General features: G+C 41.9%; 1 protein-coding gene across 1 annotated transcript in view; it reads left to right on the top strand.

Annotated features, from left to right (window-relative positions):
- LOC126271993 (mitoguardin) overlaps positions 1–24,156 on the top strand; it is a 1,260,603-nt gene that overhangs the window by 1,168,286 nt on the left and 68,161 nt on the right. The window contains exon 5 of the mRNA XM_049974476.1: positions 16,355–16,456. Coding sequence (XP_049830433.1) covers positions 16,355–16,456 — 102 coding nt within the window. The remainder of the gene's footprint in view (positions 1–16,354; positions 16,457–24,156) is intronic.

The following is a 24,156-nucleotide window of genomic DNA, read 5'->3' as shown; positions in this document are numbered from 1 at the left end:
AAACAGTCCGGCAAAAATTAGTATACCCTTTTAGAGGTTTCCTTCCAGTCAAGATTTATTGCTGCAGCAATGCATATGACGCACATGAAATGACGACATTTACAGATCAATAGCACAAAGTGTTCTGAAGTACAAGGTATCGACCCTCTGAGTGGCATCCAGTCGATCGAACAAATGGCGAATATTGCCCTGGGATACGTTGTCCCACGCCGCCCGACCTATTCCCGTAGTTCTGTAAGAGTTATTGGTTGATGAGTAATGCTAGTCACTTCTCGTCCAATAATATCCCACACATGTTCGACTGGAGTCAATTCCAGAGATCATATTGCCCAGGGAACTTGCTGCATGTGTGACCAAGGACACAGAATAGAAAGCACACACACGCAAAAGAACCATTTCCCCATCACACACAGAGACATAAATAATGAATAGAAGTCGTCGTAATTCGCGCTACAGTTTTTCATAGCATTTCTCGCCACTTGCGATACGCCTCTACACCTGAACAGCAAGATGGCGTAATATTCTGGATCAGAAACAAAGTGCAAAAGTTTTGTTTTTCTGTGTAAAAAGCAGCCACATACCATCCACACGAATAGCTAAGCAACAGCACAACACACACCAAAATAACTTGTTTCCACAACATTACCACAACCCCAAGTATACACTGCTGACGTACAAACTTCACCTTTTAGTATTTGTTTACTAACAGTCGCTCACATGGTTGCAGATGATATGATGTTCGCTAATTACAAAGACGGCAACAGAAAAAAAGAGCACAGAAAATATGTCACAAACAGCGCCAATAATTGCTTAAAACATGCTGCAACATGCAATAAATAAGGTAGTAGGAAAGTATCAATATAAAACTATAATTCCAAAGACGATTTGTAAAAATGTAATAATGTTTTACTGTGTTTCTACGACCATACCATTTTCTGCATGTTTTAGATTTAAAAAAAAAACCTGATGATGGTGATATTTGTCGCCGAAACTAGTTTGGCATAATAAAGAAACAAACGAATAACAAGGTGTTTTGCATCAAGGCGGACTCAATTTCTAATATTATTGTTTTTATATGCAAACACGGACCAAATGGAAGAGTTCCACGATAATATTATTGCATGTCTTGCAGAGGACATTGAGTTTCATGGACAGTGTGTGGGATATATTATCCTGTTGGAACAACACGTCACCATTCTGTTGAAAGAATGGGCAAAAGAACGGGTCTAACAACATTCTGCACAAATCGAGTGCTGGTTGGCGTCCGCTCCAGAAACACGAACTGTGAACGATAGTTGTGGCTTATCACAACCCAGACCAGGCTTGAGATGGGACCAGTTTTTCATGGAAAAAAGCACTTTGCAAGACAGCGCTCAATAGGTCTACGTCGTAGTCACAAAGACCGTCACTTACGTGCACGCATAACCTGCTTTAATCAGTGAAAACTACTGCGCGCCATTCCATCTTCCAAATGACCCTCTGATGACACCAGTCAAGCGATACACCTCAATGACAGCTCTCTGCTTGGAACGCACCTTCGTTACAGGTGTCATTTTGAAGGAGCCGCCACCTATTTATTGTATTGGAACTTCAGGAAATGAAATGAAATGTAACGGAAGTGTAGGGGCTGAAGCGAGAATATTCCATGACGTCCCACAACAAATTCCATCCACATTTTTTCATCCGAAAATCTCCGATAACACATATGTGTTGCATTACATATTGAATGCCCCTCGCAAGCAAAGTACTACAAGGCCTGCGGGTAACTCATTACGATGATGAAGAGGGAGCTGTCGAAAGCTTTTTATGATATACAAATTCCACGCCGGAGCATATCCATGAAGCATATAATAGTCTGCCATACAGTTTGGTAGCTCGTGTCGAACACCTTCTATTTTCTGCGTCGAAACGAAATTTTATCGACGACTCTCTTGGTGGAACGTCAGTTTGAGTACTAACAACATTCGATTCATGAAGCACGCCTAACAGATACTTGAAGTCGGGACAATATTGTCTTGAAATCGTTTGTAGATACGTGAGATAAACATCAAGGTGGAAGGAAAGGAAAATTGGAGGAGCAAGTAGAGACCGAGTGGAGTACGATGACAGAGGATAAGGATAGATAGTCACTACTGGAGCATACAAGGGAAGAGGACACTGAAGGTCTCGGAAGAAGAGAGGAAGAGCAGAAGAGAAATGACGAAGAGGTTATGGGAGGAGAATAACTCCCTGAAGAGGCTACCTACGGAGGACAGAAAGAAGAAGAAGAAGAAGAGATAAACATAAAAACCTCAAAAGCTACAGCTGTAAGGGAGTGGTCTTTCATTGGAATAAAGTCTAGTCTGCGTCCAGTAATTGAATGCGTCGAATAGCGTCTCGGCTGAATCATTTCACTAAGCATCAAGAATCGTACAGTGAAGGTGTTTACGACCGGATTTCATAGTTGCTGATGAGTCTTGCGGACTATACGCCCGTGGTTGAAGAACCTTTCCGGTTCCTGGTGTTTCGACCAGAGCTGCGCTGGACGTCTTCGGAGGTGCTTCTGGCGACGCTGAGTCTTACTGACTAGACGAGTCGGACGTCGGAGAGCGACAGAATGGACGTGGTCTAGTTTACTTGTGATCAGCAGAGATAATCTTTATCAACTCAACTATCGGTTGTCGCCTGCCAAGGATAAAAACTTATCGATTTTGCAGAGCCATTGTCCATATAGCACTGACTTTCATGGCTTCTTTTTTCCTTGGAAATTATCACTGTGCTTATACATTTTGATTGCTCCTCCATATAGTCTTAGTTTGTCATAGTAGATAAAATTTGAATTCGGAAAAATTCACTTCGTGATTTCGTGTCTGAAGAGCGTAGTCTGATTTTTTTGCTTTCCGTCTTCGGTTTTTAGACCAACTAAAGAAATATGTTAAGCTTTCTTATCCGTAAAGAACAAACGCTCTCCTCTGTCAGAAAGTGGATTGTATGAGATTCCGTGTACTTATGGAAAAGTCTAATTGGAACTACAAAGAGAAGTGGGAATGCAAGACTGAAACAACGTAAAAGTCTTTGCCCACTAGGGAAAACAGCTGTAGCAGATCATGCTTCCCAGTCAAGAAATCATGAAGTGAAGTTTTCCGAAACCAAAATTTTATCTGCTATGAGAAACTGTTGTCCACGACTACATAGAGAAGCAATCGCAGTATATGAGCGCTGTGATAATTTTAACACAAAAGAAGAATCCATGGAACTCAGTGATACACGCACAGTGGCTCAGCAGAATCGATAGATAGTCTTTGTCCTTGACAGACGACAAGCGATAGTTAAGTTTTTCTCTGACAAACACCACGTGTAAACTCGACGACGCCCGCTTTACATAGCATTTTGCCGCGCGGGATAGCCACGCGGTCAAAGGGCGTCTTGTCATGGTCCCTGCGGATTCCCCCGTCGGAGGTTCGAGTCCTCCCCCGGGCATGGGTGTGTCTGTCGTCATTAGCGTAAGTTAGTTTAAGTTAGATTAAGTAGTGTGTAAGCTTAGGGACCGAAGACTTCAGCAATTTGGTCCCATAAGACCTTACCACAAATTTCCAGTTTTACATAGCATTTATGTCGCTCTCCGACGTCCGACTTGTCAGTCAGGACTCAGCGTCGCCTGGAGCACCTCCGAAGATGTCCAGCACAGCTCTGGTAGAAACGTTAGGATCCGAAAGCTTTCTCCGATCACGGCCACACAGCCCAGAAAAGTCATCAGCAATTATCGGACGAATCACTATTGAACTGCTGTCGATATTCAGTGCGTCGTCCTGCGTTGAATCCGCTGGCCGGCCTTGCTGCCCATTGACTACGCGTAATGTGATAGCTCGACTGGTGTGGCAGTCGTCTCCAGAGCCTCTTTTGAAAGTAATCTTATTTGAGGAGCAGTTCGGCTTTCGGGCAGGCCACTTCGCCACACAATTGTGTCGTTGTTTGTTAAAAAGTGACTTTCAGCAACAAAGAATCCTGCTGCACGATTTTCCTAGAGATATCCCCGTGCCTTAGACACAGTCCTGCATATTGGGCTATTATACACTCATGCTCAAAAATTAAGGATAAGACTGATATATGGTGAAACAACGCTCTGGTGGGCGGTTTGCAGCTGTAAATCACCTCGGGGTATGACCATGCGGTGCATTTGGCCTGCAGTCGTCGCACGGGGGCGCTGGCAGCAGTCCACATACGCAGAGATGTGTTGGTGCATGTCAGAGTACGATGCAACGACCAAGTGTGCGGACGTTTTCAGACTTGCTAATGGTGACTGTGTGTTGGAAATGGCTCAAAGAACACATATTGATGGCGTTATGAGGGGTATAATACTAGGGCGACTGGAAGCTGGTCAAACACAGCAGGTCGTAGCACGGGCCCTCCGTGTGCCACAAAGTGTGATCTCAAGATTATGGCAACGATTCCAGCAGACAGGAAACGTGTCCAGGCGCTACAGTACGGGACGTCCACAGTGTACAACAACGCAAGAAGACCGATATCTCATCATCAGTGCGAGCAGACGGCCACGAAGTAGTGGAGGTAGCCTTGCTCTGGACCTTACCGCATCCACTGGAACAGTTGTCTCCATACACACAGTCTACAGACGACTGAAGAGACATGGTTTATTCGTCCTGAGACCTGCAAGGTGCATTCCATTGACCCCTAGTCACAGGAGACCTCGTAAAGCCTGGTGTCAAGAACACAGTACATGATCACTGGAGCAGTGGTCCCAGATTATGTCATTGCGCACCAGTATGTCCGCCTTTTCAGGGGTGCAATGGGTCCCGCCTTCCTCCGCACGGCCCCACTGAGCTGCCATCGTGGAGCAGTACCTTGCAACAGAAGATATCAGGCGAATGGAGTGGCCTACCTGTGGTCTAGACCTAAACCCCATCGAGCACTTTTGGGATACTGTCTGTCGACGTATCGCTGCACGTCTTCAAACCCCTAGGACACTTCAGGAGCTCCGACAGGCACTGGTGGAAGAATGGGAGGCTATACCCCAGCAGCTACTCGACCACCCGGTCCAGAGTATGCCAAACCACTGTGCGGCCTGTGTACGTGTGCACGGTCATCATATCCTATATAAATGTTGGAGTACATGGAAACAGTGGCGTTTTGTTGCACATGTGTTTCGGGACGGTTTTCTCAACTTATCACCTATACCGTGGACTTACAGACGTGTGTCGTGTGTGTTACCTATGTGCCTATGCTATTAGCGCCAGTTTTGTGTAGCGCCACGTTGTGTGGCACCACATTCTGCAATTATCCTTAATTTATGAGCATGAGTGTACAAGGTCTTCGCGCTGTGACGCATGGTGCAGCTATTAGCCACCTACACAATGGATCGAGTTTTTTTAGTACGAGCAGGAGAAGCATACGAAGGATGTATAGGCTGGCGTGGCACAGGGTTCAAAGAAACAATAATGCTAGAGGCATTGTTGTACTCTGCCTATACAGCGAAACACCCCAGATATTACAAGTTACCAGAGCAATCAACGGAGATGACACAGTCTTCTTCACTAGAAACTGGTGACCACAGACAGAACATTATAGGCTTTAAGAAGCGCATCAAGATATTGAAATCTGGCCACACTCGTGGCGCATCGACTTTAACGCAGCCTAGAGTCAAGCTAAGATCTTAGGAAAACGCCGGCGATCGCCAGCCAACCAGTACATCTATTTTGGGACCCCATACAGCGGACGAGAACTGGAAGTCTTAGAAGTCACCCTGGGCACACAACTGACTTGGCAGCAGTACATTATTGAAATTTTTAAGAAGACAGTGCAACGCTTCTAATCATTGCATCTTTTGCTGATTGAAAGATCTGAATTAATTATCTATCCGTTGTGGACCTAAATTAGGTCGATTACGGAGACGCAGTTGAAACAATAAACATTTCCAGAGACTAAACAGTCTGTAAAACGAATAATAGAGAAGAATATTTCTCGTCTCAATAAATTTTTCAGCCCGCTGATTCAATGACTACCCAGACGAGTTGGAAGTTCTGAAAAGGTTCAAGGAGAACGTAGCAAGTGTATACGGACAGTTAAGAAGGTCAACATGTCTACTGATACGCCGACTTGGAAGGTATCCAGATGATAGGGATCGTTGTAAGCACCCAGTGGCCTTACTAGGTAGGAGATAACGCCACAAGGAAGCGACCAGTTCTCAATGAACATCCACACACTAATGGATGCTCATTTAAATCAGAAGGAAAAAAGAAAGTGAATAAATAAATTAATGAATGACGATATGCTCTTTAGTCCGAAGGCTGGTCTGATGCAGCCTTTATGCCATTCCGTCCTGTACAAGCCTCTTCATCTCTGCGTAACTACTGCAACGTACATCCCTTTGAACCTCCTTACTGTGTTCAGGCTTCGGTCTCCTTCTACAATTTTTAATCTGCACGCTTCCCCCATTACTAAATTAATAGCAAATGCCGGGATGGTTCCTTTGAAAGGGCACGGCTTACTTCGGCGCCCATCGTTCCCTGATCCTATGGGACCAATGACCTCGCTGTTTGGTGCTCTCCCCCAAACCAACCAACCAACTGAATTAACAGTCCCTTGATGCCTCAAGATGTATCTTATCAACCTCTCCCTTTTTCTGTCAAGTTGTGCCATAAGTTTATTTCTTCCCCCCATTCGGTTCAGTACTTCCTCATCAGTTACTCGATCTACCCATTTAATCTTCAGCATTCTTTTGTAGCATCACATTTCAAAACCTTCCTTTTACCTCCTTGTCTGAACTACTGATCGTCCACGTTTCACTTACGTGCAAGGCTACACTCCATACAAAAGCCTTGAAAGAAGATTTATATTTGGCGTTAAAAGTTTCTGTTTTTTCTTTTTTTTTCAGAAATGCTACTCTTGCAAATTCCAGCCTGTAGTTCCTCCGTACTTCTGTCATCATCAGTTATTTAGCTGTCCATATAGCAAACTTCATCTACTTCTGCCTTGCGAGGTGGCGCAGTAATTAGCACACTGATCTCGCATTCTGGAGGACGAAGGCTGGAAACCTCGTCCGGAAATCCATATTCAGGTTTTGTGTGTTTTCCTTAAATCGCTAAAAGCAAACAGCTTGACGGTTCCTTTGAAAGAGCACGGTCGATTTCTTTCCCCCATCCTTCCCTAATCCTAGTCTGTTCTCCGTCTCTACCCACATATTTTCAGTCCTTCATCTACTTCTTTAAGTGCCTCCTTTCCTAACTGAATTTCCTGAGTGTCACTTAATTGAATTCGACTAAGTTCCATTTTACTTTTGTTAGTATTAGTCTTATAATCTCCTAAAAAGTCACTATCCTTTTCGTTACAACTGCTCTTCTACGTCCTTTGCCGTCTCTTACAGACTTACGCTGTCGTCACCAAATCTCGAAGTTTTCATTTCTTTTCACTGAACTTTAATTATCTTTCACAAATTTTTGCTTGATGTCCTTTACCGCTTGCTCTGTGTGCAGATTGAATAACGTGGGTGACAGGTTACAGCTATGTCTCACTACTCATTCCCTTTCTTGTCCTTCGACTCTCACAAGTTTTTTTCTCGGTTTATATTTTGAGAAAAGTCGTAAGGTTAGCATTGCCTCCAGTCTTTCTACATTTCTGCGGAACCCAAATTGATCTTCCCCGAGACTGTCTTCTATCAGCTTTCCCATTCTTCTGTAAATAATTCGTGTTAATATCTTGCAACCATGACTTATTAACTGATAATTCGGTAATACACCTGCCATCACCTGCCTTCTTTTGTAATTATAGCGTTCTTCTAGAAGCCTGTGGGTATTTCGCCTACCTCACAAATCTTTCACAACAGGTGGAATAGTTTTGTCGTGCCAAATTCATTTCGCAGTATCATATCCTACCTTCATTTACTTCCTCTTCTGTTTCTGTAATACTGTCTTGGGAGTTCATTTCCCTTGTATAACCCTTATATGTGATATTCCTTACACCTTTTGGCTTTCCCTTCTTTGCTTGTTACTGGCGTGCCATTCGAGCTTTCATTATTCGTATAACACTTTTTTCCGAAGGTCTCCTTAATTTTCCTATATGCAGCGTCTGTCTTGCCTCTAGTGTGCATGCTTCTACAGTCCTTCATTTGTCTTTCAGCTATTATTGTTCAGTCATTTTGCTGTTTTTGTCAATCTTATATTTTAGAAGTGTAGATTCCCTTTTGACTGTTTTTCTGCAATTATTTGTTTTCTTTTTTCGTCAGTGTTATCCAAGGAATTCTTCTGGGCCATGTCTTCATTTCTATTTATCATCTGCCATCTCCTCTTCTTCATCTCTCAACCCTATTCCTTCGTCTTCTGCTGCGTTGCTTTCCTCTGTTTCAGTTGGTTGTTGCCCAATACTCCCTCTGAAACTACCTCCGATGCTTTTTATTTACCTAGGTCGTATCTCCTTAATTTCCTACAGTTTAGCAGTTCCTTCTACTTCAATTTGCCATTCATAACTAGTAAGTTATCTTCCGAGTCAGCATTTGCTCCTGATTTCGTAATCACTGCATTATCGTTATATAACGTGTCTGAAACCTTCTGGTATCTCCATCTTTATTCTACGTACACAACCTTCTTTCGTGATTCTTAAACCAAGTGTACACTCTGTCCAAAATTTTACCAGGCAGCTACCTTTTCAATTTTTTCTGCCATCTCATGTAGTCCTACTATTTTTCCATCTCTTCCTACTATGTAATTCCAGTCGCCATCACAATTAAATGTTCACCTCTCTTAATTATCTCAACAATTAATTTTATTTTATCATATATTGTTCCATTCTCTTCCTCTTCCGCGGAACTAGTAGGCAACTTTCATTATTGTGGTGAGTGCTAGCATCATGTCCACCCTGGCTTTGATAGTGTGTTCACTATACTTTTCGTAATATCTTACCCGTATTTCTATTTTCCTATTTAGTATGACCTCCTCGTGCGTTATCCCAGTTTTTTTTATATTTATGACCCTGTGTTCACCTGACCAGAAGTCCCATTCTTCCTGCACATCACTTCACTAATTCCCACTATATACAGCTTTCTCATTCATTTTGCTTTTTAAATTCTCTAACCAACCTACGTATGTAAGTGATCTAACATTCCATGCTCCTACCCGTAGAATAACAGTTTTGTTTTTTCTGATGACAACGTCCATCTTATCAGACGAAGTAGTGCAGTGCAGCATATCCTCTGTTTAAGTACTGTGGCAGCTACAGTAATAGCTTGCTAGGGAAGGTATACCACTACTGGACTAGATCATTCTTGTTTCTGTCGGAAATTCCCCCTCCGAAAATAAAATTTGTGCGGGTGATGATGCAGTTACACGGCCGAATTATGCATCTACAAGAAAATATTAAAAAAATTAAAGACAGTGATGAAGTGCAAAAATCGGAGGCGCGAAAAAGAATAAACGAGGAATGAATTGTTCGAACAGTCTGAGTCAGAAGAAAGGAAAGCGTGCTGGGATATATGCTGAAGAGTCGGAAGAAAGTTAACCATTCACGGAAAAAAGCGTAGGGAGGAAACGTAATTTGCAGACAAAGATCAGAGTGTTTAATACACGTTACACTTTCCACTGAGTAGAATGTGGAAAGATTAATTAGATATGGGAGGAGCATGATTAATGGTTTGTGTAAATAATTGAGTTGTTTTATTCAATTTCTTTTTCTGTTATTTAGACTGTGACGTTATTTATGACTTTGAAGCTAATTTAGACAGAAAAAGCTGTCAAACTAGGGGATGTGTAAGACATGACAAATATGTACTTAAAAATCGCTTTACAGAAACAGAAGAGGGTGGAATGTTATGAAATACTGACATTCCAATGCGTTATAGAAAAGTGAATGAATAACTGCGTACTAGAAACATTCGTATTAAGGAAATTAGATTTTTTGAAATGTTGACGTAACGTATTGGATCAGACGCTCAGAAATGACTACAGTAGAAAAAACATAATTACTGTCATCCATTATACAGGAGAATCATTGATCACCGTACTGGCACATAAATAAGAAACTGAACTTGCATTCTTCTTCAGCGCACAGAGATTCAGTTTTCGTACTACTCTTCAGCGTGTGCGAAAATATGTCTACGATATTAAGCTTCTTATTTATGTTCCGATCCGTTGCCGAATGATTTCCATATACGGCGAATGGTTCTCTTTGATCGTAACTTTGTTTGTATAGGATGTTTGACTAATATAGGTAGATAATCCTAATAAACGTGCTCCGAATCCACTGACAACCATCTACATTGCTTTTCCGGAACGCATCGACGCTATCAGCAGTGCTGCAGAACTCCAAAGCTTTTAAACATCCCCACACACAAAAATCAAATACGTTCAAATCGCTGGACCTGGGAGGTAATATCAACGAGACAGTAGCGACACCCTTGTTGTCGAAACGCTGTTTACCAGTACTTGGGTATCTGGAATGTTTATAAAATCAAACGAGGACAGTTTATTCCTGTGTAATTTACGCTTCACTTGCGGTGCTTCGCAATAAAGTAGCCTTTTAGACATGAACACTGTTGTAACGTTGGTATGACTGCATCTGTGCAAACCGTGAGGGAAACCATTTGTTTCCAGAGCTAGGTTTATTAGGATTATTTGCTCATGTCATTGTCCTCTGCCCTCCATTTTCGTTTGTACCTACAGTAGTAAAAACACCCCGTATTCAGGCCAGGATTTACACTAACGCATCTATTACGAAAGTAATACGTATGAGGCACTGAGAACAATAAAGGTCCAAATCATAGACATGAAGTTTTAAGAAAAACACACCTCTGTGAAAAGAAAATTTATAGACGTATCACCTGTCCCGTAGTACTGACTTGGTTTGTACCCAGGTTGCATACTCTTGTTTCCTATAGAAAATAATGTATTCACTTTATGTTGTTAAATTTTAATACTTAAGATTATTATTATTAATGTTAATCCACAAAATTTTCATATATAGACTAGTGGCAATAGTGTCCTTTTCACTATTATGTAGTTTGTAATTAACGTGGAAGTAGAATCAGAACATAAAACTCAGATACTAAATGTACCGCACACCTTTTTATGACCTTTTCAAACACTTCATGGTCCTCCTTAACATCTTTTCATTAAGCACGTTCGCTGGCTTGAGGTTCAGAGAAAACTCTCAGTTCTCCTTAGGCACGAGACGTAGTAGCTTTTTTTTTCTAATTCTATGTGTTTCAAGTGTGATTTAGCAGTTTTGTTAAGTCCTTGGTTTCCAAGATTGATGTTTGCCTTTCACCCTCATAATTGGGCACTAGATTTTGCAAGGCATCTACAAATTGTAGTGAAATAACAAATTGTGGTCTGCCTGTATGTGACTTGAAAGAAATGGTGGGGTCCCACGACTTCAGTGAAGACTATGTTATTTTAAACAACAGATCATGGCAACCTGTTGAAAACTTCATCGATGTAGAATTTGTAAATGTGCACTGTTAGCACAAATATAAATTTTTACTTTGGTAGTGAGGTCGGTGACACTCTTAAACGTTTCTGAAATCCTCAGCGCACATTTTGCAGACTGGAATGCTGAAATCACGAAATGTGAGGTTACTGTGGGGCGTTCCGTCAAGTACTTCCAGTTTTTATGAAGAAACGGGAACCGTTGTAGTCAGTGAGCGTTCCTACAACTATGAAGATGTGTGTGTTGGAACCATATGGAAATGAATATCAGAAAAATGGTAAAGACAGCTTATCGCAAATGTTCATATACACAGTGTATTGCTAGTGCACTGATAAAGCTGGTTCACCGCGAGATTAGATTAGATTAGATTAGAATAGTACTTGTTCTATAGATCATGAATACGGCACTTCGTAATGATGTGGAACGTGTCAGGTTAATAAAAGGTGTCTATACAAGATATTACATCACACAAAGTATTACATGTTACTTAATATTTTTTGTGGGGGTGGGGAAATTACCCAGTTACTATATCCAAAAAGTCGTCTAATGAGTAGAAGCAGTTACCATTCAGAAATTCTTTTAATTTTCTTTTAAATGCTATATGGCTAGATGTCAGACTTTTGATGCTATTAGGTAAGTGAGCAAAGACTTTTGTGGCAGCATAATTTACCCCCTTCAGAGCCAAAGTTAGATTTAACTTTGAGTATTGAAGATCATCCTTTCTCCTAGTGTTGTAGCCATGTACACTGCTATTACTTTTGAATTAGTTCGGATTGTTAATAACGATTTTCATAAGTGAATATATATATATATATATATATATATATATATATATATATATATATATATATATATATATATTGTGAGGCTACAGTGAAGATACCTAGCTCTTTAACTAAGTGTCTGCAGGATGATCTTGGATGAGCTCCAGCAATTATTCTGATTACACGCTTTTGTGCAATGAACACTCTTTTACTCAATGATGAGTTACCCCCGAATATGATGCTATACGAAAGCAGAGAATGAAAATAGGCGTGGTAAGCTAATTTACTGGGATGTATATCGCCAAAATTTTGCAATAACCCTAGTAGCATAAGTAGCTGAACTCAAACGTTTCAGCAGATCATCAGTGTGTTTTTTCCAGTTCAACCCCTCACCAATGCATACACCTAGAAATTTTGAATATATTACCTTAGCTACTGATTCCTGATCGAAGTCTATATTTATTAATGGTGTCATTCCATTTACTGTGTGGAACTGTGTATACCGTGTTTTGTCAAAGTTTAATGAGAGACCATTTGCAGAGAACCACTTAATGATTTTCTAAAAAACATCGTTTACAATTTCATCGGTTAATTCTTGCCTGTTGGGTGTGATAGCTATACTTGTATCATCGGCAGAAAGTACCAGCTTTACATCTTCGTGAATAGAGAATGGCAAGTCATTAATATATATTAAGAACAGCAGAGGACCCAAGACCGAACCTTGCGGCACCCCCTTCTTGATTGTTCCCCAGTTCGAGAAATCACCAGTTGTTTGCATATTATGTGAACTGCTTATTTCAACTTTCCGCACCCCTCCAGTTAGGTATTATTTAAACCATTTGAGCGCTGTCCCATTCATACCACAGTACTTGAGCTTGTCTAGAAGTATTCCATGATTTACACAATCAAAAGCCTTTGAGAGATCATAAAAAATCCCAACAGGTGACCTCCGGTTACTCAGAGCATTTTAATATTTCATTAGTGGAAGTATATACATCATTTTCCGTTGAAAAAGCTTTCTGGAAGCCAAAATGATATTTTGTTAAAACTTTATTTCTTCAAAGGTGTGAAGCTACTGTACAATACATTACTTTTTCAAGAATTTTGCGTAAGGCAGTCAGAAAGGAGATTGGGCGGTAGTTTTGACATCAGACGTATCCCCTTTTTTATGCAGTGGTTTAACAATGGCATTCTTCAGTTTATCTGGGAAAATACCCTACTTCAGAGAGCTATTACATATGTGGCTAAGAATCCCACTTATCTCTTGGGAACAAGCTTTTATTGTCCTGCTGGAAATGCCATCAATTCCACGTGAGATTTTATTCTTGAGAGAGTTTATTATCTTCTTAACGGATGTCAGGAGCATGCATACATGCTACAATCTGAAAATCGACGACCGTGTGCCTGAGGACCTTGTGTTTCTCGGCGCCTAATGTGTATTACCAGGTGTACCGGTATGTAATGAGCGTTTTTTAGTGAAAATGAAACACTAATTTTGAATTGAAAAGTAAAAACATTTTATTCAAAGCACTGATCATTGCTTTCTATACATTTTGACCACCTTTCTGGCAAATTTGTGGACACCACGCCAACAGAAATGTTCGTCTTTTGAAGCAGACCAATCAGACACCCAATTTTCGACTTCTTCGTAGGAATCGAAGTGTTCCTCAGCCAATGCGTGTCCCATTGATGAAACCAAGTGGTAGTCGGATGGGGCCAAGTCCGGTGAATACGGCGGGTGGGTAGCAGCTCCCAGCCAAGTGTTTTGATTGTATCCTGAAGCAGTTCTGCTTTGTGTCCAGGTGCATTGTCGTGTAAAAAAAAAAATCTACGTTGCCATGTCTTCTGGCCCATTCTGGTCTTTTTTCGATCAATGCATTGTTCAAATGGATCATTTGTTGTCTGTAGCGATCAGTATTCACAGTTTCACCGGGTTTTGGAAGCTCATGATACTCCACACCTTTCTGATTCCACCAAACACAGAGCATTGTCTTCTTGTCGAATCGATCTGGTTTTGCAGTCGATGTTGATGGTTGTCCCAGATTAACTCATGATTTTCCCGTTTAGGATTCTTAAAATAAATCCATTTTACATCGCCAGTAACAATTCGATGCAAAATTGATTTTCATTCATGTCTTTCATGCAAAATTTGACAAATGGTTTTTCGGTTTTCCATCTCTCTTTCATTCAGTTTATGTGGCACCCATTTTCCACACTTTGGGATCTTTCCCATAGCTTTCAAACGGTCAAAAATTGTTTGTTGTGCAACATTTAGCATTGCTACCATTTGCTTCTGACTCAAAAGTATCATCTTCATCCAATATTGGTTGCAATTCGTCGTCTTCGAACTTTTTTGGTGGTCTTCCACATTCTTTATTTCTTACATCAAAATCATTATTCCTGAACCGTTGAAACCATCTTTTGCATGTTGCTCCTGATAGAGCATGATCACCATGTGCCTCGACAAGCATTCGATGTGGCTCTGCAACTTTTTTTTTCAAATGAAAACAAAAAATTAATGCTTTCCGCAAAACATTTGTGGTACAAAATTCGACATTGTTAACACGATGAAAACATATGATGTTGTTTGTTCCATGACTTGATGTATACTAAATATCTTTGACAGATCTCATACCAACCAAACAAATAAAAAATTAAGGCTCGTTCACAACAAATGTTCCCTATCGACACATTTGTATCTTAACGCTCATTTCATACCGGTACACCTGGTATTGTCGTTGTGGTCTTCAGTCCTGAGACTGGTTTCATGCAGCTCTCCATGCTAATCTATCCTGTGCAAGCTCCTTTATCTCCCAGTACCTACTGCAACCTACATCCTTCTGAATCTGCTTAGTGTATTCATCTCTTGGTCTTCCTCTACGATTTTTACCTTCCACGCTGCCCTCCATGCTAAATTGGTGATCCTTTGATGCCTCAGGACATGTCCTACCAACCGATCCCTTCTTCTGGTAAAGTTGTGCCACAAACTTCTCCCCAATCCTGTTCAATACCTCCTCATTAGTTACGTCATCTACCCATCTAATATTCAGCATTCTTCTGTAGCAGCACATTTCGAAAGCTTCTATTCTCTTCTTGTCCAAACTATTTATTGTCGTTGTTTCACTTCCATACATGGCTACACTCCATACAAATACTTTCAGGAACGACATCCTGACATTTAAATCTATACTCGATGTTAATAAATTTCTCTTCTTCAGAAACGCTTTCCTACCCATTGCCAGTCTACATTTTATATCCTCTCTACTTCGACCATCATCAGTTATTTTGCTCCCCAAATAGCAAAACTCCTTTACTACTTTAAGTGTCTCATTTCCTAATGTAATTCCCTCAGAATCACCCGACTTAATTCGACTACATTCCATTATGCTCGTTTTGCTTTTGTCGATGTTCATCTTATATCCTCCTTTCAACACACTCTCCATTCCGTTCAACCGCTCTTACAAGTCCTTTGCCGTCTCTGGCAGAATTACAGTGCCATTGGCGAACCTCAAAGTTTTTTTTTCCTTCTCCCTGGATTTTAATTCCTACTCCAAATTTTTCTTTTGTTTCCTTTACTGCTTGCTCAATATACAGATTGAATAACATCGGGGAGAGGCTACAACCCTGTCTCACTCCCTTCCCCACCACTGCTTCCCTTTCATGCCCCTCGACTCTTATAACTGCCATCTGGTTTCTGTACAAATTATAAATAGCCTTTCGCTCCATGTATTTTACCCCTGCCACCTTTAGAATTTGAAAGAGAGTATTCCAGTCAACATTGTCAAAAGCTTTCTCTAAGTCTGGCATAACAGTTGTAATCCCCGACACGGGAGAGAGACTGAAAGGAACGTTTCGCAAGCATGACTGGAAAGAGGCCTTCCTTTGAGATACTATAAAGCTGTGTGTATGTAAGAGATGGAGGAGTTTGTGAGAATCCTTGTCTCGTTTGTTTTATTCTCTGACCACATCCCGATACAAGTTCCATGAAAGGAGTTGTTAACATATCTTTTAAAGTAGTACCGCAGGCTGCAGAGAGCAGCCAGCACCTGTGTAGGAGCTCTGAGGCGTCCTTGGCGGCGGGACGGCCGCACCAGTCGTACTCGTTAGACGACTACATGAGTAAACAATCCGCGCCACGTTTACTCTGACACTGACCGCCCCGCCTTCCTGTGCTGTTGCAGAGGTCTGTGCTGTTCCGGACGGACAGCTCGGCGCGGCTGTACGGGGAGTCCATGACGACGTACACCTCCAACCCAGAGTCCTTCGTCTCCGCCCAGGATGAGGTACGTACCGCCATGTTCCCACATCGCAGCGCTGGCAGCCGCCTCGCCAAGTTGCCGTACCTACTAACACAACCCACTACCGACGAGGGCGCCGACCTCGTCGACAGTACAATATGAAGGGAGGAAAACGACATGCATCACTTTCGAAAGTCAGTAGATGGTGTTCTGCAGGGTTCGCAGTTCTATTAGCTTGGTGCGTAAGTTGGTCGCGTTTTGTTTTGCTTGTTGGTATTCCGGGTGCTGTGGTTTTTTTTTACCGATTGTCATTTATTTATCTGTAGTTCACTGTTGCTATTTGAATTATCATCTGGAGTGCCGCCCGCTGTTGTTTTCTATCTACACAAATGATCTTATGGATAGGGTGGATAGTCATGTGCGGCTGTTGGCTGATGATGCTGTGGTGTAAGGGAAGGTGTCGTCGTTGAGTAACTGTAGGAGGATACAAGATGTCTTGGACAGGATTTATGACTGTTGTAAAGAATGGCAGCTAACTCTAAATATAGATAAATGTAAATTAATGCAGATGAATAGGAAAAAGAATCCCGTAATGTTTGAATACTCCATTAGTAGTGTAGCGCTTGACACAGTCACGTCGATTAAATATTTGGGCGTAGCATTGCAGGGCGATATGAAGTGGGACAGGCATGTAATGGCAGTTGTGGGGAAGGCGGATAGTCGTCTTCGGTTCATTGGTATAATTTTGTGAAGATGTGGTTCATCTGTAAAAGAAACCGCTTATAAAACAGTAATACGACCTATTCTTGAATACTGCTCGAGCGTTGGGATCCCTATCAGGTCGGATTCAGGGAGGACATAGAAGCAATTCAGAGGCGGGCTGCTAGATTTGTTATTGCTGGTTTGATCATCACGCGAGTGTTACGGAAATGCTTCTGGAACTCGGGTGGGAGTCTCTAAAGGAAAAGAGGTGTTCCTTTCGTGAGTCGCTACTGAGGAAATATAGAGAACCAGCATTTGAGGCCGACTGCAGTACAATTTTACTGAAGCCAACTTACATTTCGCGGAAAGACCACAAAGATAAGACAGATTAGGGCTCGTACAGAGTCATATAGGCAGTCATTTTTCCCTCGTTCTGTTTGGGAGTGGAACAGGGAGAGAAGATGCTAGTTGTGGTACGAGGTACCCTCCACCACGCACCGTATGGTGGATTGCGGAGTATGTATGTAGATGTAGATGTAGAATTTACATTTTATCATTTGGAGATGGTGAGTGAAGCTGTGGACGGTAGAAAATGGAGTACCAAGTGTATAAATCGGTACATTTCCTACATATTCTTCTCTTTGAGTTCGCCGGCCGGCGTGGCCGAGCGGTTCTAGGCGCTACATTCTGCAACCGCGCGACCGCTACGGTCGCAGGTTGGAATCCTGCCTCGGGCATGGATGTGTGTGATGTCGGTAGGTTAGTTAGGTTTAAGTAGTTCTAAGTTCTATGGGACTGATGACCTCAGAAGTTAAGTCCCACAGTGCTCAAAAGCCATTTGAACCATTTTTTTCTGTTTGAGTTCATTAAGTGGGGTGGTGGCGGCGGAGACAGCCAGAAACATTTCTGCCATGTATAGGGATAAAACAATTGGACAGAACACAGCATAAAATGGTTTCTCCGTTCAAGGAGGATCTTTTTGACATTAGTTACTTTTTACGTTCCAAAATATCTTCGCAGTTGATGAAGATCGTTTAAACGCAGTAGTCCACAACGATCCACGCCATTGCAGTCGAGAACTGTCAAAGTTAATGAGCTCTGATCATTTCCCTACCGTGCGACAGTTGCATGCAGTGAGGAAGGTTCGAAAATCTGGTGGTTGGGTACCGCATGCTCTAAGCCAAAATCACAAAAATCTGCCTGTGACCGTAAATGCATCTCTGCTTGCTCTTAATCAGCTGGCTCTTGAACAACATGACCATTCATTCCTACCCTGTATCGTTATGGGTGACGAAAAATTGTGTCTTTCTTTTCCAAACAAAGCAGCAACTACCCGTACAGTGACCTGTGCACATCAGCAAAAGATAATGTTATGCATATGATGGAACAGCGACGGTGTGGTGTTCTACGAATTGCTTTCCCAAGCTATAACCATCACTGCTTACAGTTATTGTCAATAATTGGGACGTCTTGCACACGCAACCCAAGAACAACGGCCAGGAAGACTGCGTGAAGTGATGCTAGTACACGATAACGCCTGCTCGCGTTCAGGTAGACTGAAGAGAAAAAACACTATACAGGAACTGGGTTGGGCAGTCAGTCCGCAGCAGCCTTCTTCACCTGATCTTGCGCTGTCAGATTTTCATCTTTTCCACTCTCTGACAAACAACCATTAAGGAACTTCCTTTCCAGATGAAAACGCGCTCCGAAAATGGCTTGACAACTTCTTCGCCACAAAATCACATGATTTCTATAGTCACGGGATGGAAAAGTTATCCCAGCGTTGGCGTAGATAGTGAAGAAGAATATATTCTTCACGACTAAATTCTCCGTTACTGTATCTGTTGTGTTTACTAAACTTCCGGAAAAACTTTACCAACTTATGTACCAATCCAGTATGATGAAATACGTTTTTATGTACTGCTACCAACCCGTAAATGAACGGCTTATTTGTGAAACACTTTTAGTTTCCTACAACTACCGATTTCTAATATTTCGTTCATCTCCAGCCCGCAGCAATGGACGCACACGGAGGTATTAATCACCTGCTCAGTGCATACAGTTTCAAGATGCTATACAGTGAAAAAGTTTTTTAAATAGGAAATATTCTAAACAGAATTTCATAAAGAAAAAAGAACAATAAACAGAAGTTACAAAAACAGGATAAATGTACCTACAAGAAAAATATCCCACTTATTTCCAAAACGTGCGTTGTACAAGTAGCACGATATCTGTCGTAAATTCACTCATCGCAGTGGTGTGTGATTTCTGTCAGTAATGTCGCGAATGTTTCGCGAGAGTAGCTCACCACTACCAGTTCGACACTAAACAGTGTGGTTTCAAATTCGCATCACAAGTTTTAACGCTTTGGCGCCGGCGGCTCCCGCGCCATGTGGTCTCACGTGGAACGAAACCCTGCACGCGGCGCGAACGAGCTCCGCTGTACACGAAGTTCAGCCATCAAACCATTCTTAACGAAAAACAGTCTAGTCATAAGAGAGGCTGTAAGGTACGAGGAGAGGCTGTTAGCCACTGACAGAAGTTAAGAGGACCTCAGGTTCATTCACTAAAACGATTTCTGAAACCTGCAAAAAGATTTGTAGTTGAGTAAGGAAATACATCACGGTAAAGCAAAATAAATAAAACAAAACATGTTCATGTAAACATTTTTAATTTATTTATGTGTAAAGCATAAAAGGTTTAAGAAACTCATTTTAAATACTACTAAATACAACAGATACATAAGAAATGAAGCTTTATATTCCGATAAAAATGACTTAATAGTTCACACTTCAAGCATTGTAGCTGGTTTCCTCCAATCAGAGCGCTCAGCGTTACTCCGGAACTGTTCGCCGTTGCCAAACTGCCAGAACAAATAGTTCACTTCGAATTCTTTGTCCGCCCTCCTTCTTGATTTGTTTGGATCCCGTCTGGCCGTTATATTTCGTATTTCATGAAACACACACACACACACACACACACAGCGATGCTAACGAAATACACACATTTCATACATAGCACTAACCAAACACAACTAGGACCTTCGGCCCAAGGGGTGATTCTGCGTCAGATATACAGTTATTATTATCATCACAGAGATCGGCTTACATTAGATAAGCTTCGCACGACATTGCGTGAAGCCGAATTTTTGAGAGCAGCAACTAATCATTGCTACTGGTCACCAGAGTCATAAATACACCAACTTTCTGCAGAGCAATGCCGTGGTGTAGTGGTAAGCGTTGTAATTAGACTATAAAAAGTCCCAAGTTCGAATCCCATCAAATGTTGCGTAAGTTTTTATTTTTTAAATCTTATCAGAAGACTTTATCATTTTTATTTCTAATACGCTGCCGCGTCATTTTCATCAGCGCATTGACTTTTTTGTTTACTCTTAATTTTCTTCCTGTCGTTCTTTTTTCTTCCTTTGAAACCTGCTAGTGTCGCCTATAATCTGCAAGCTAGTGCCAACTGGGACTGCTCATTGGCATCCCGTTTAGCCAGCGTGAGGATAGTTTCACGTAAACGGTGGTAGCCAGAAATTACAGTTTGCTTTTAGCAAACCGAAATTTAGTTGCGGAACATGGCTATGCAAACAAATATCACGAAAGTTTTTTGTCTTGAGTCGTTCGTAGAGGTTAGCCTTAAACGCTGTGAACAAAGTGACCTTGATTTAGTTCTGCCGCAGAGAGCTGATCACCGTTTTCTCGGATACTTTGCAGATCGTGAGATTGTGGTTAGATTGGGACATGAGTGTGAATTCAGGGCTATGCAACGCGTCGTCTGCCTCAGTTCAGTCACTGTGCGCTTAAAATCAGCTGTAGACACACCATCTCCCATTTCCGTCATACCTTGCGGCGGCCGCTTCCAACCTCGTCCCGCGTTACCCATTTAACTGCATTTGTGAAGCGACTCGCCGTGTCTGTAACTGAGCTGTAGCCGGCCACGGATGGGACAACCCTCTAGCGGCAAGTGACAGACACCAACTATAAAGTGTTTTAATCGGACTATAGTGTACGCCCCAGTAGCTAAGTAGTCAGCGTGACGGTTTGCCGTCCTACGGCCCGGGTTCAATTCCCAGCTGGGTCGGGGATTTTCTCCGCTCAGGGACTGGATGTTGTGCTGTCTTCACCATCATTTCATCTCCACCCGGCGCGCATGTCGCCCAATGTGGCGTCGAATATGATAAGACCTGCACCAAGGCGACAGGACCTGCCTTGCAAGGGGCCTCCCGGCCAATGACGCCAAACGCTCATTTTCATTTTCATCGGACTATAGTAACTGTTGGAACTGTACAAAATAAAGTCAAAATTTAAAAAATCCAGTACTTTGCTCCTCATAGCAGAGGGCTTCGATATAGGCTGGACTTTTGATAAGTTATAACAAAGAAGCAAGTGTATTTTATGTATTATCGCTCGTTGAATGTCGACATTTCTATTTTTACTTTTTGATTCCGGTTAAGTATCGGAAATACAATCTAAAAACAGGAACGCTGAAGGTCGTTGGACTTTTATTCTATGTGCCACACGAAAACATTATGGATTCATTAAAAAAAATTTAAAAAGTACTTATTTCTTGCGTCTATATTGTTATACGCCTTGCACGACGTGTTCCACAAACACCGGCAGTCTTGAAGTATTTAAGGCGGGTAGGACGTCAAACGGGCCGACTTGCAGCAGGACAAGCGCCACAGGACATTTTATTTTCTACTGTCTATACTTTTACAAATAAATTCATAAAACTTTGTCAGCATGACCTGGAAGGATTCACACTAGTACCAGTGGAAGTGAAAAAAACATAACAAAATAAATTTTTTTAGATATGAAATTTCATCATTTTTTCACTTACTGTTGGCTGCATTTGTTGCTATAGGTACATTTTTCTTCACAAGTAAGAGAGATTCTTTGATGAATTTTGCACAGCATACAAACCATACTTACAGATGTATAAAACTCTAGAATTTTCCAAAACTATTAAAAACTGTGGTAAAAATTGAGATAATTAACTACAAAATTTGATTTTTTTTTCTAAACATAAAGTTTAAAACGGAACAGCTCATTCATTTTTCCATAAATTAAATATGTTCTAGAATTTCAGACACCTGTAAGTATGGTTTGTATGCTGTGCAAAATTCATCGAACAGTCTGTCTTACTTATGAAGAAAAGTGTACCTATAGCAACAAATGCAGCCAATAGTAAGTGAAAAAAATGATGAAATTTCAGATGTAAAAAAATTATTTTGCTATGTTTTTGAACTTCCGCTACTACGAGTGTGAATCCTGAATCCTTCCTGGTCATGCTGATAAAGTTTTATGAATCTAGTTGTAAAAGTATAGACAGTGGAAATTAAAATGTCCTGTGGTGCCTCTCCTGCTCCAAGTCGGCCCGTTTGACGTCCTACCCCCTTAAATTTCTCCAGAAACTCTGCCCTTAAAGTTTAGTCCGACTCCTACCCTATCACGTACCTAAGAACACATTCAATCCAGCGCACAGTGACAAAAGACGAACTTTTGTCTGGCGGATGGCACGACAGCACTACACACGGCACGATTTGTAGGGGATGGGATGGGGTGGAGGTAGGGGGGGGGGTGTCAGATGTCGGGTGGTAGGAGCTCGCCCACTCGCCCAACAACCAGACAAGGGAGGTTCGTCGATCTGTCAGTCAAAACGCCTGCACCCGTCTAGTTTAGTTTTGACAACCCTCTGCATCGTATGATGTCGGGAAGGACTGGGCGCGTGGCGCGAAATGGAAACGCCATTGTTTACGGGCGCGAGACGCCGGCACGGTTTGCTGGAGTGTAGAGGTCGCTGCGATAAGCGGCGTACCGCAGGGTTGGTGGCCAGAGAGCGGTTTGGCCGTCAGTAGAGGAACGGCCGGCTAACAGCTGCTGGAGGGACGTCCCGGAGCCGCAGCCGCCATGGCCGCGCTGCTCGCCCCGGTAAGTCTACCCTCTGCTCCACTGTCAAGTTTACTCGCGGCGTGCCGGTTGCGAATACGTCCACCTGTACCCAGTCTGTCCAGCAACGTCCTGGGTCCTTTTTTTTTCCCTCCAATTCGAAGTTCGGAGGGAAGCAAACGAGCTTTTGGGAACCTAATACCCTTTTAGTCTCCAGTTGCTTGTTTTGCTTCAGTTTCGTCGCGAGAAGGAATACGCACCCTCAGCATTTGGATGTCAGCTGGAATTGCGGGCATTATTCATTTGTTCGTTCGTCTTGCATTTCCGTTTTTTTCCTGGCTTTTAGTTCTTTTATATTGCGATTGTGACTGTGCTTGCATGGCTGTGATATTAACTATTGGCATGATATGCTCACGTTTTTCTTGCTCCTTTTTATGTAATACTAGTTGCAGTGCCCGGTGTTGCTCGGAATGTTTAATACCTGCCACACACAGTAATTGGACGTGGGCCTTGTTAATACTCATAGTCAAAGCAAGCTGCTTGGGGAAACTGCAATCGCTTTAAATCGAAGGGCGTGTTTGAGTCACTGTGTGTTAAGTGTGTGACGAATGAATGTCTTAACCTGTATGAAAAAATTGGTGGCGCCTTCTGTTATTACATTTTGCGATAAGTACCTCATTGTATTTTTTGGAGTTTCGTCCTCTGTTGTTTCAGCTCGGTTTTCCCTGTTTCAAGTAGGGCTCTTTGTGAGCGCGACTCGAGCCTTGCGAACAGTTTGTCTGGGTGCCGGAAATCTCGGGTTCTGTTCGATATTTTGATCGGCCCGCGATCTAGTTACTTCTGATGGTTTTATAACCAAGACAGATACCGCCGCTCCAATTTATTATCACGGTAGAGAAGCTTAACGCGAAACTTTAGTTTGTTACACTTAATTTTTCATTAATTCTGTCCATTATTTCATCTGAATGCAGAAATTCGAAGTAAACTGGTAATTTTAGAGATTTTTTGGTAACATTTTCCATTTATTTATCACATACATGTACGTTTAAAGTCATATTTTCAAATCTTATGCGAACAGTGATCTTCCTCTTGTCTTGAATGAAAAGTGTGCAAAATGTCGTCAATATCGGCATAATACTGTAATTAGTA

Source organism: Schistocerca gregaria, chromosome 5 (genome assembly GCF_023897955.1).
Source record: "Schistocerca gregaria isolate iqSchGreg1 chromosome 5, iqSchGreg1.2, whole genome shotgun sequence".
Classification (NCBI taxonomy): domain Eukaryota; kingdom Metazoa; phylum Arthropoda; class Insecta; order Orthoptera; family Acrididae; genus Schistocerca; species Schistocerca gregaria.
The sequence above is the reverse complement of the archived record's forward strand: the minus strand, read 5'-3'. Positions and strand labels throughout refer to the sequence as shown.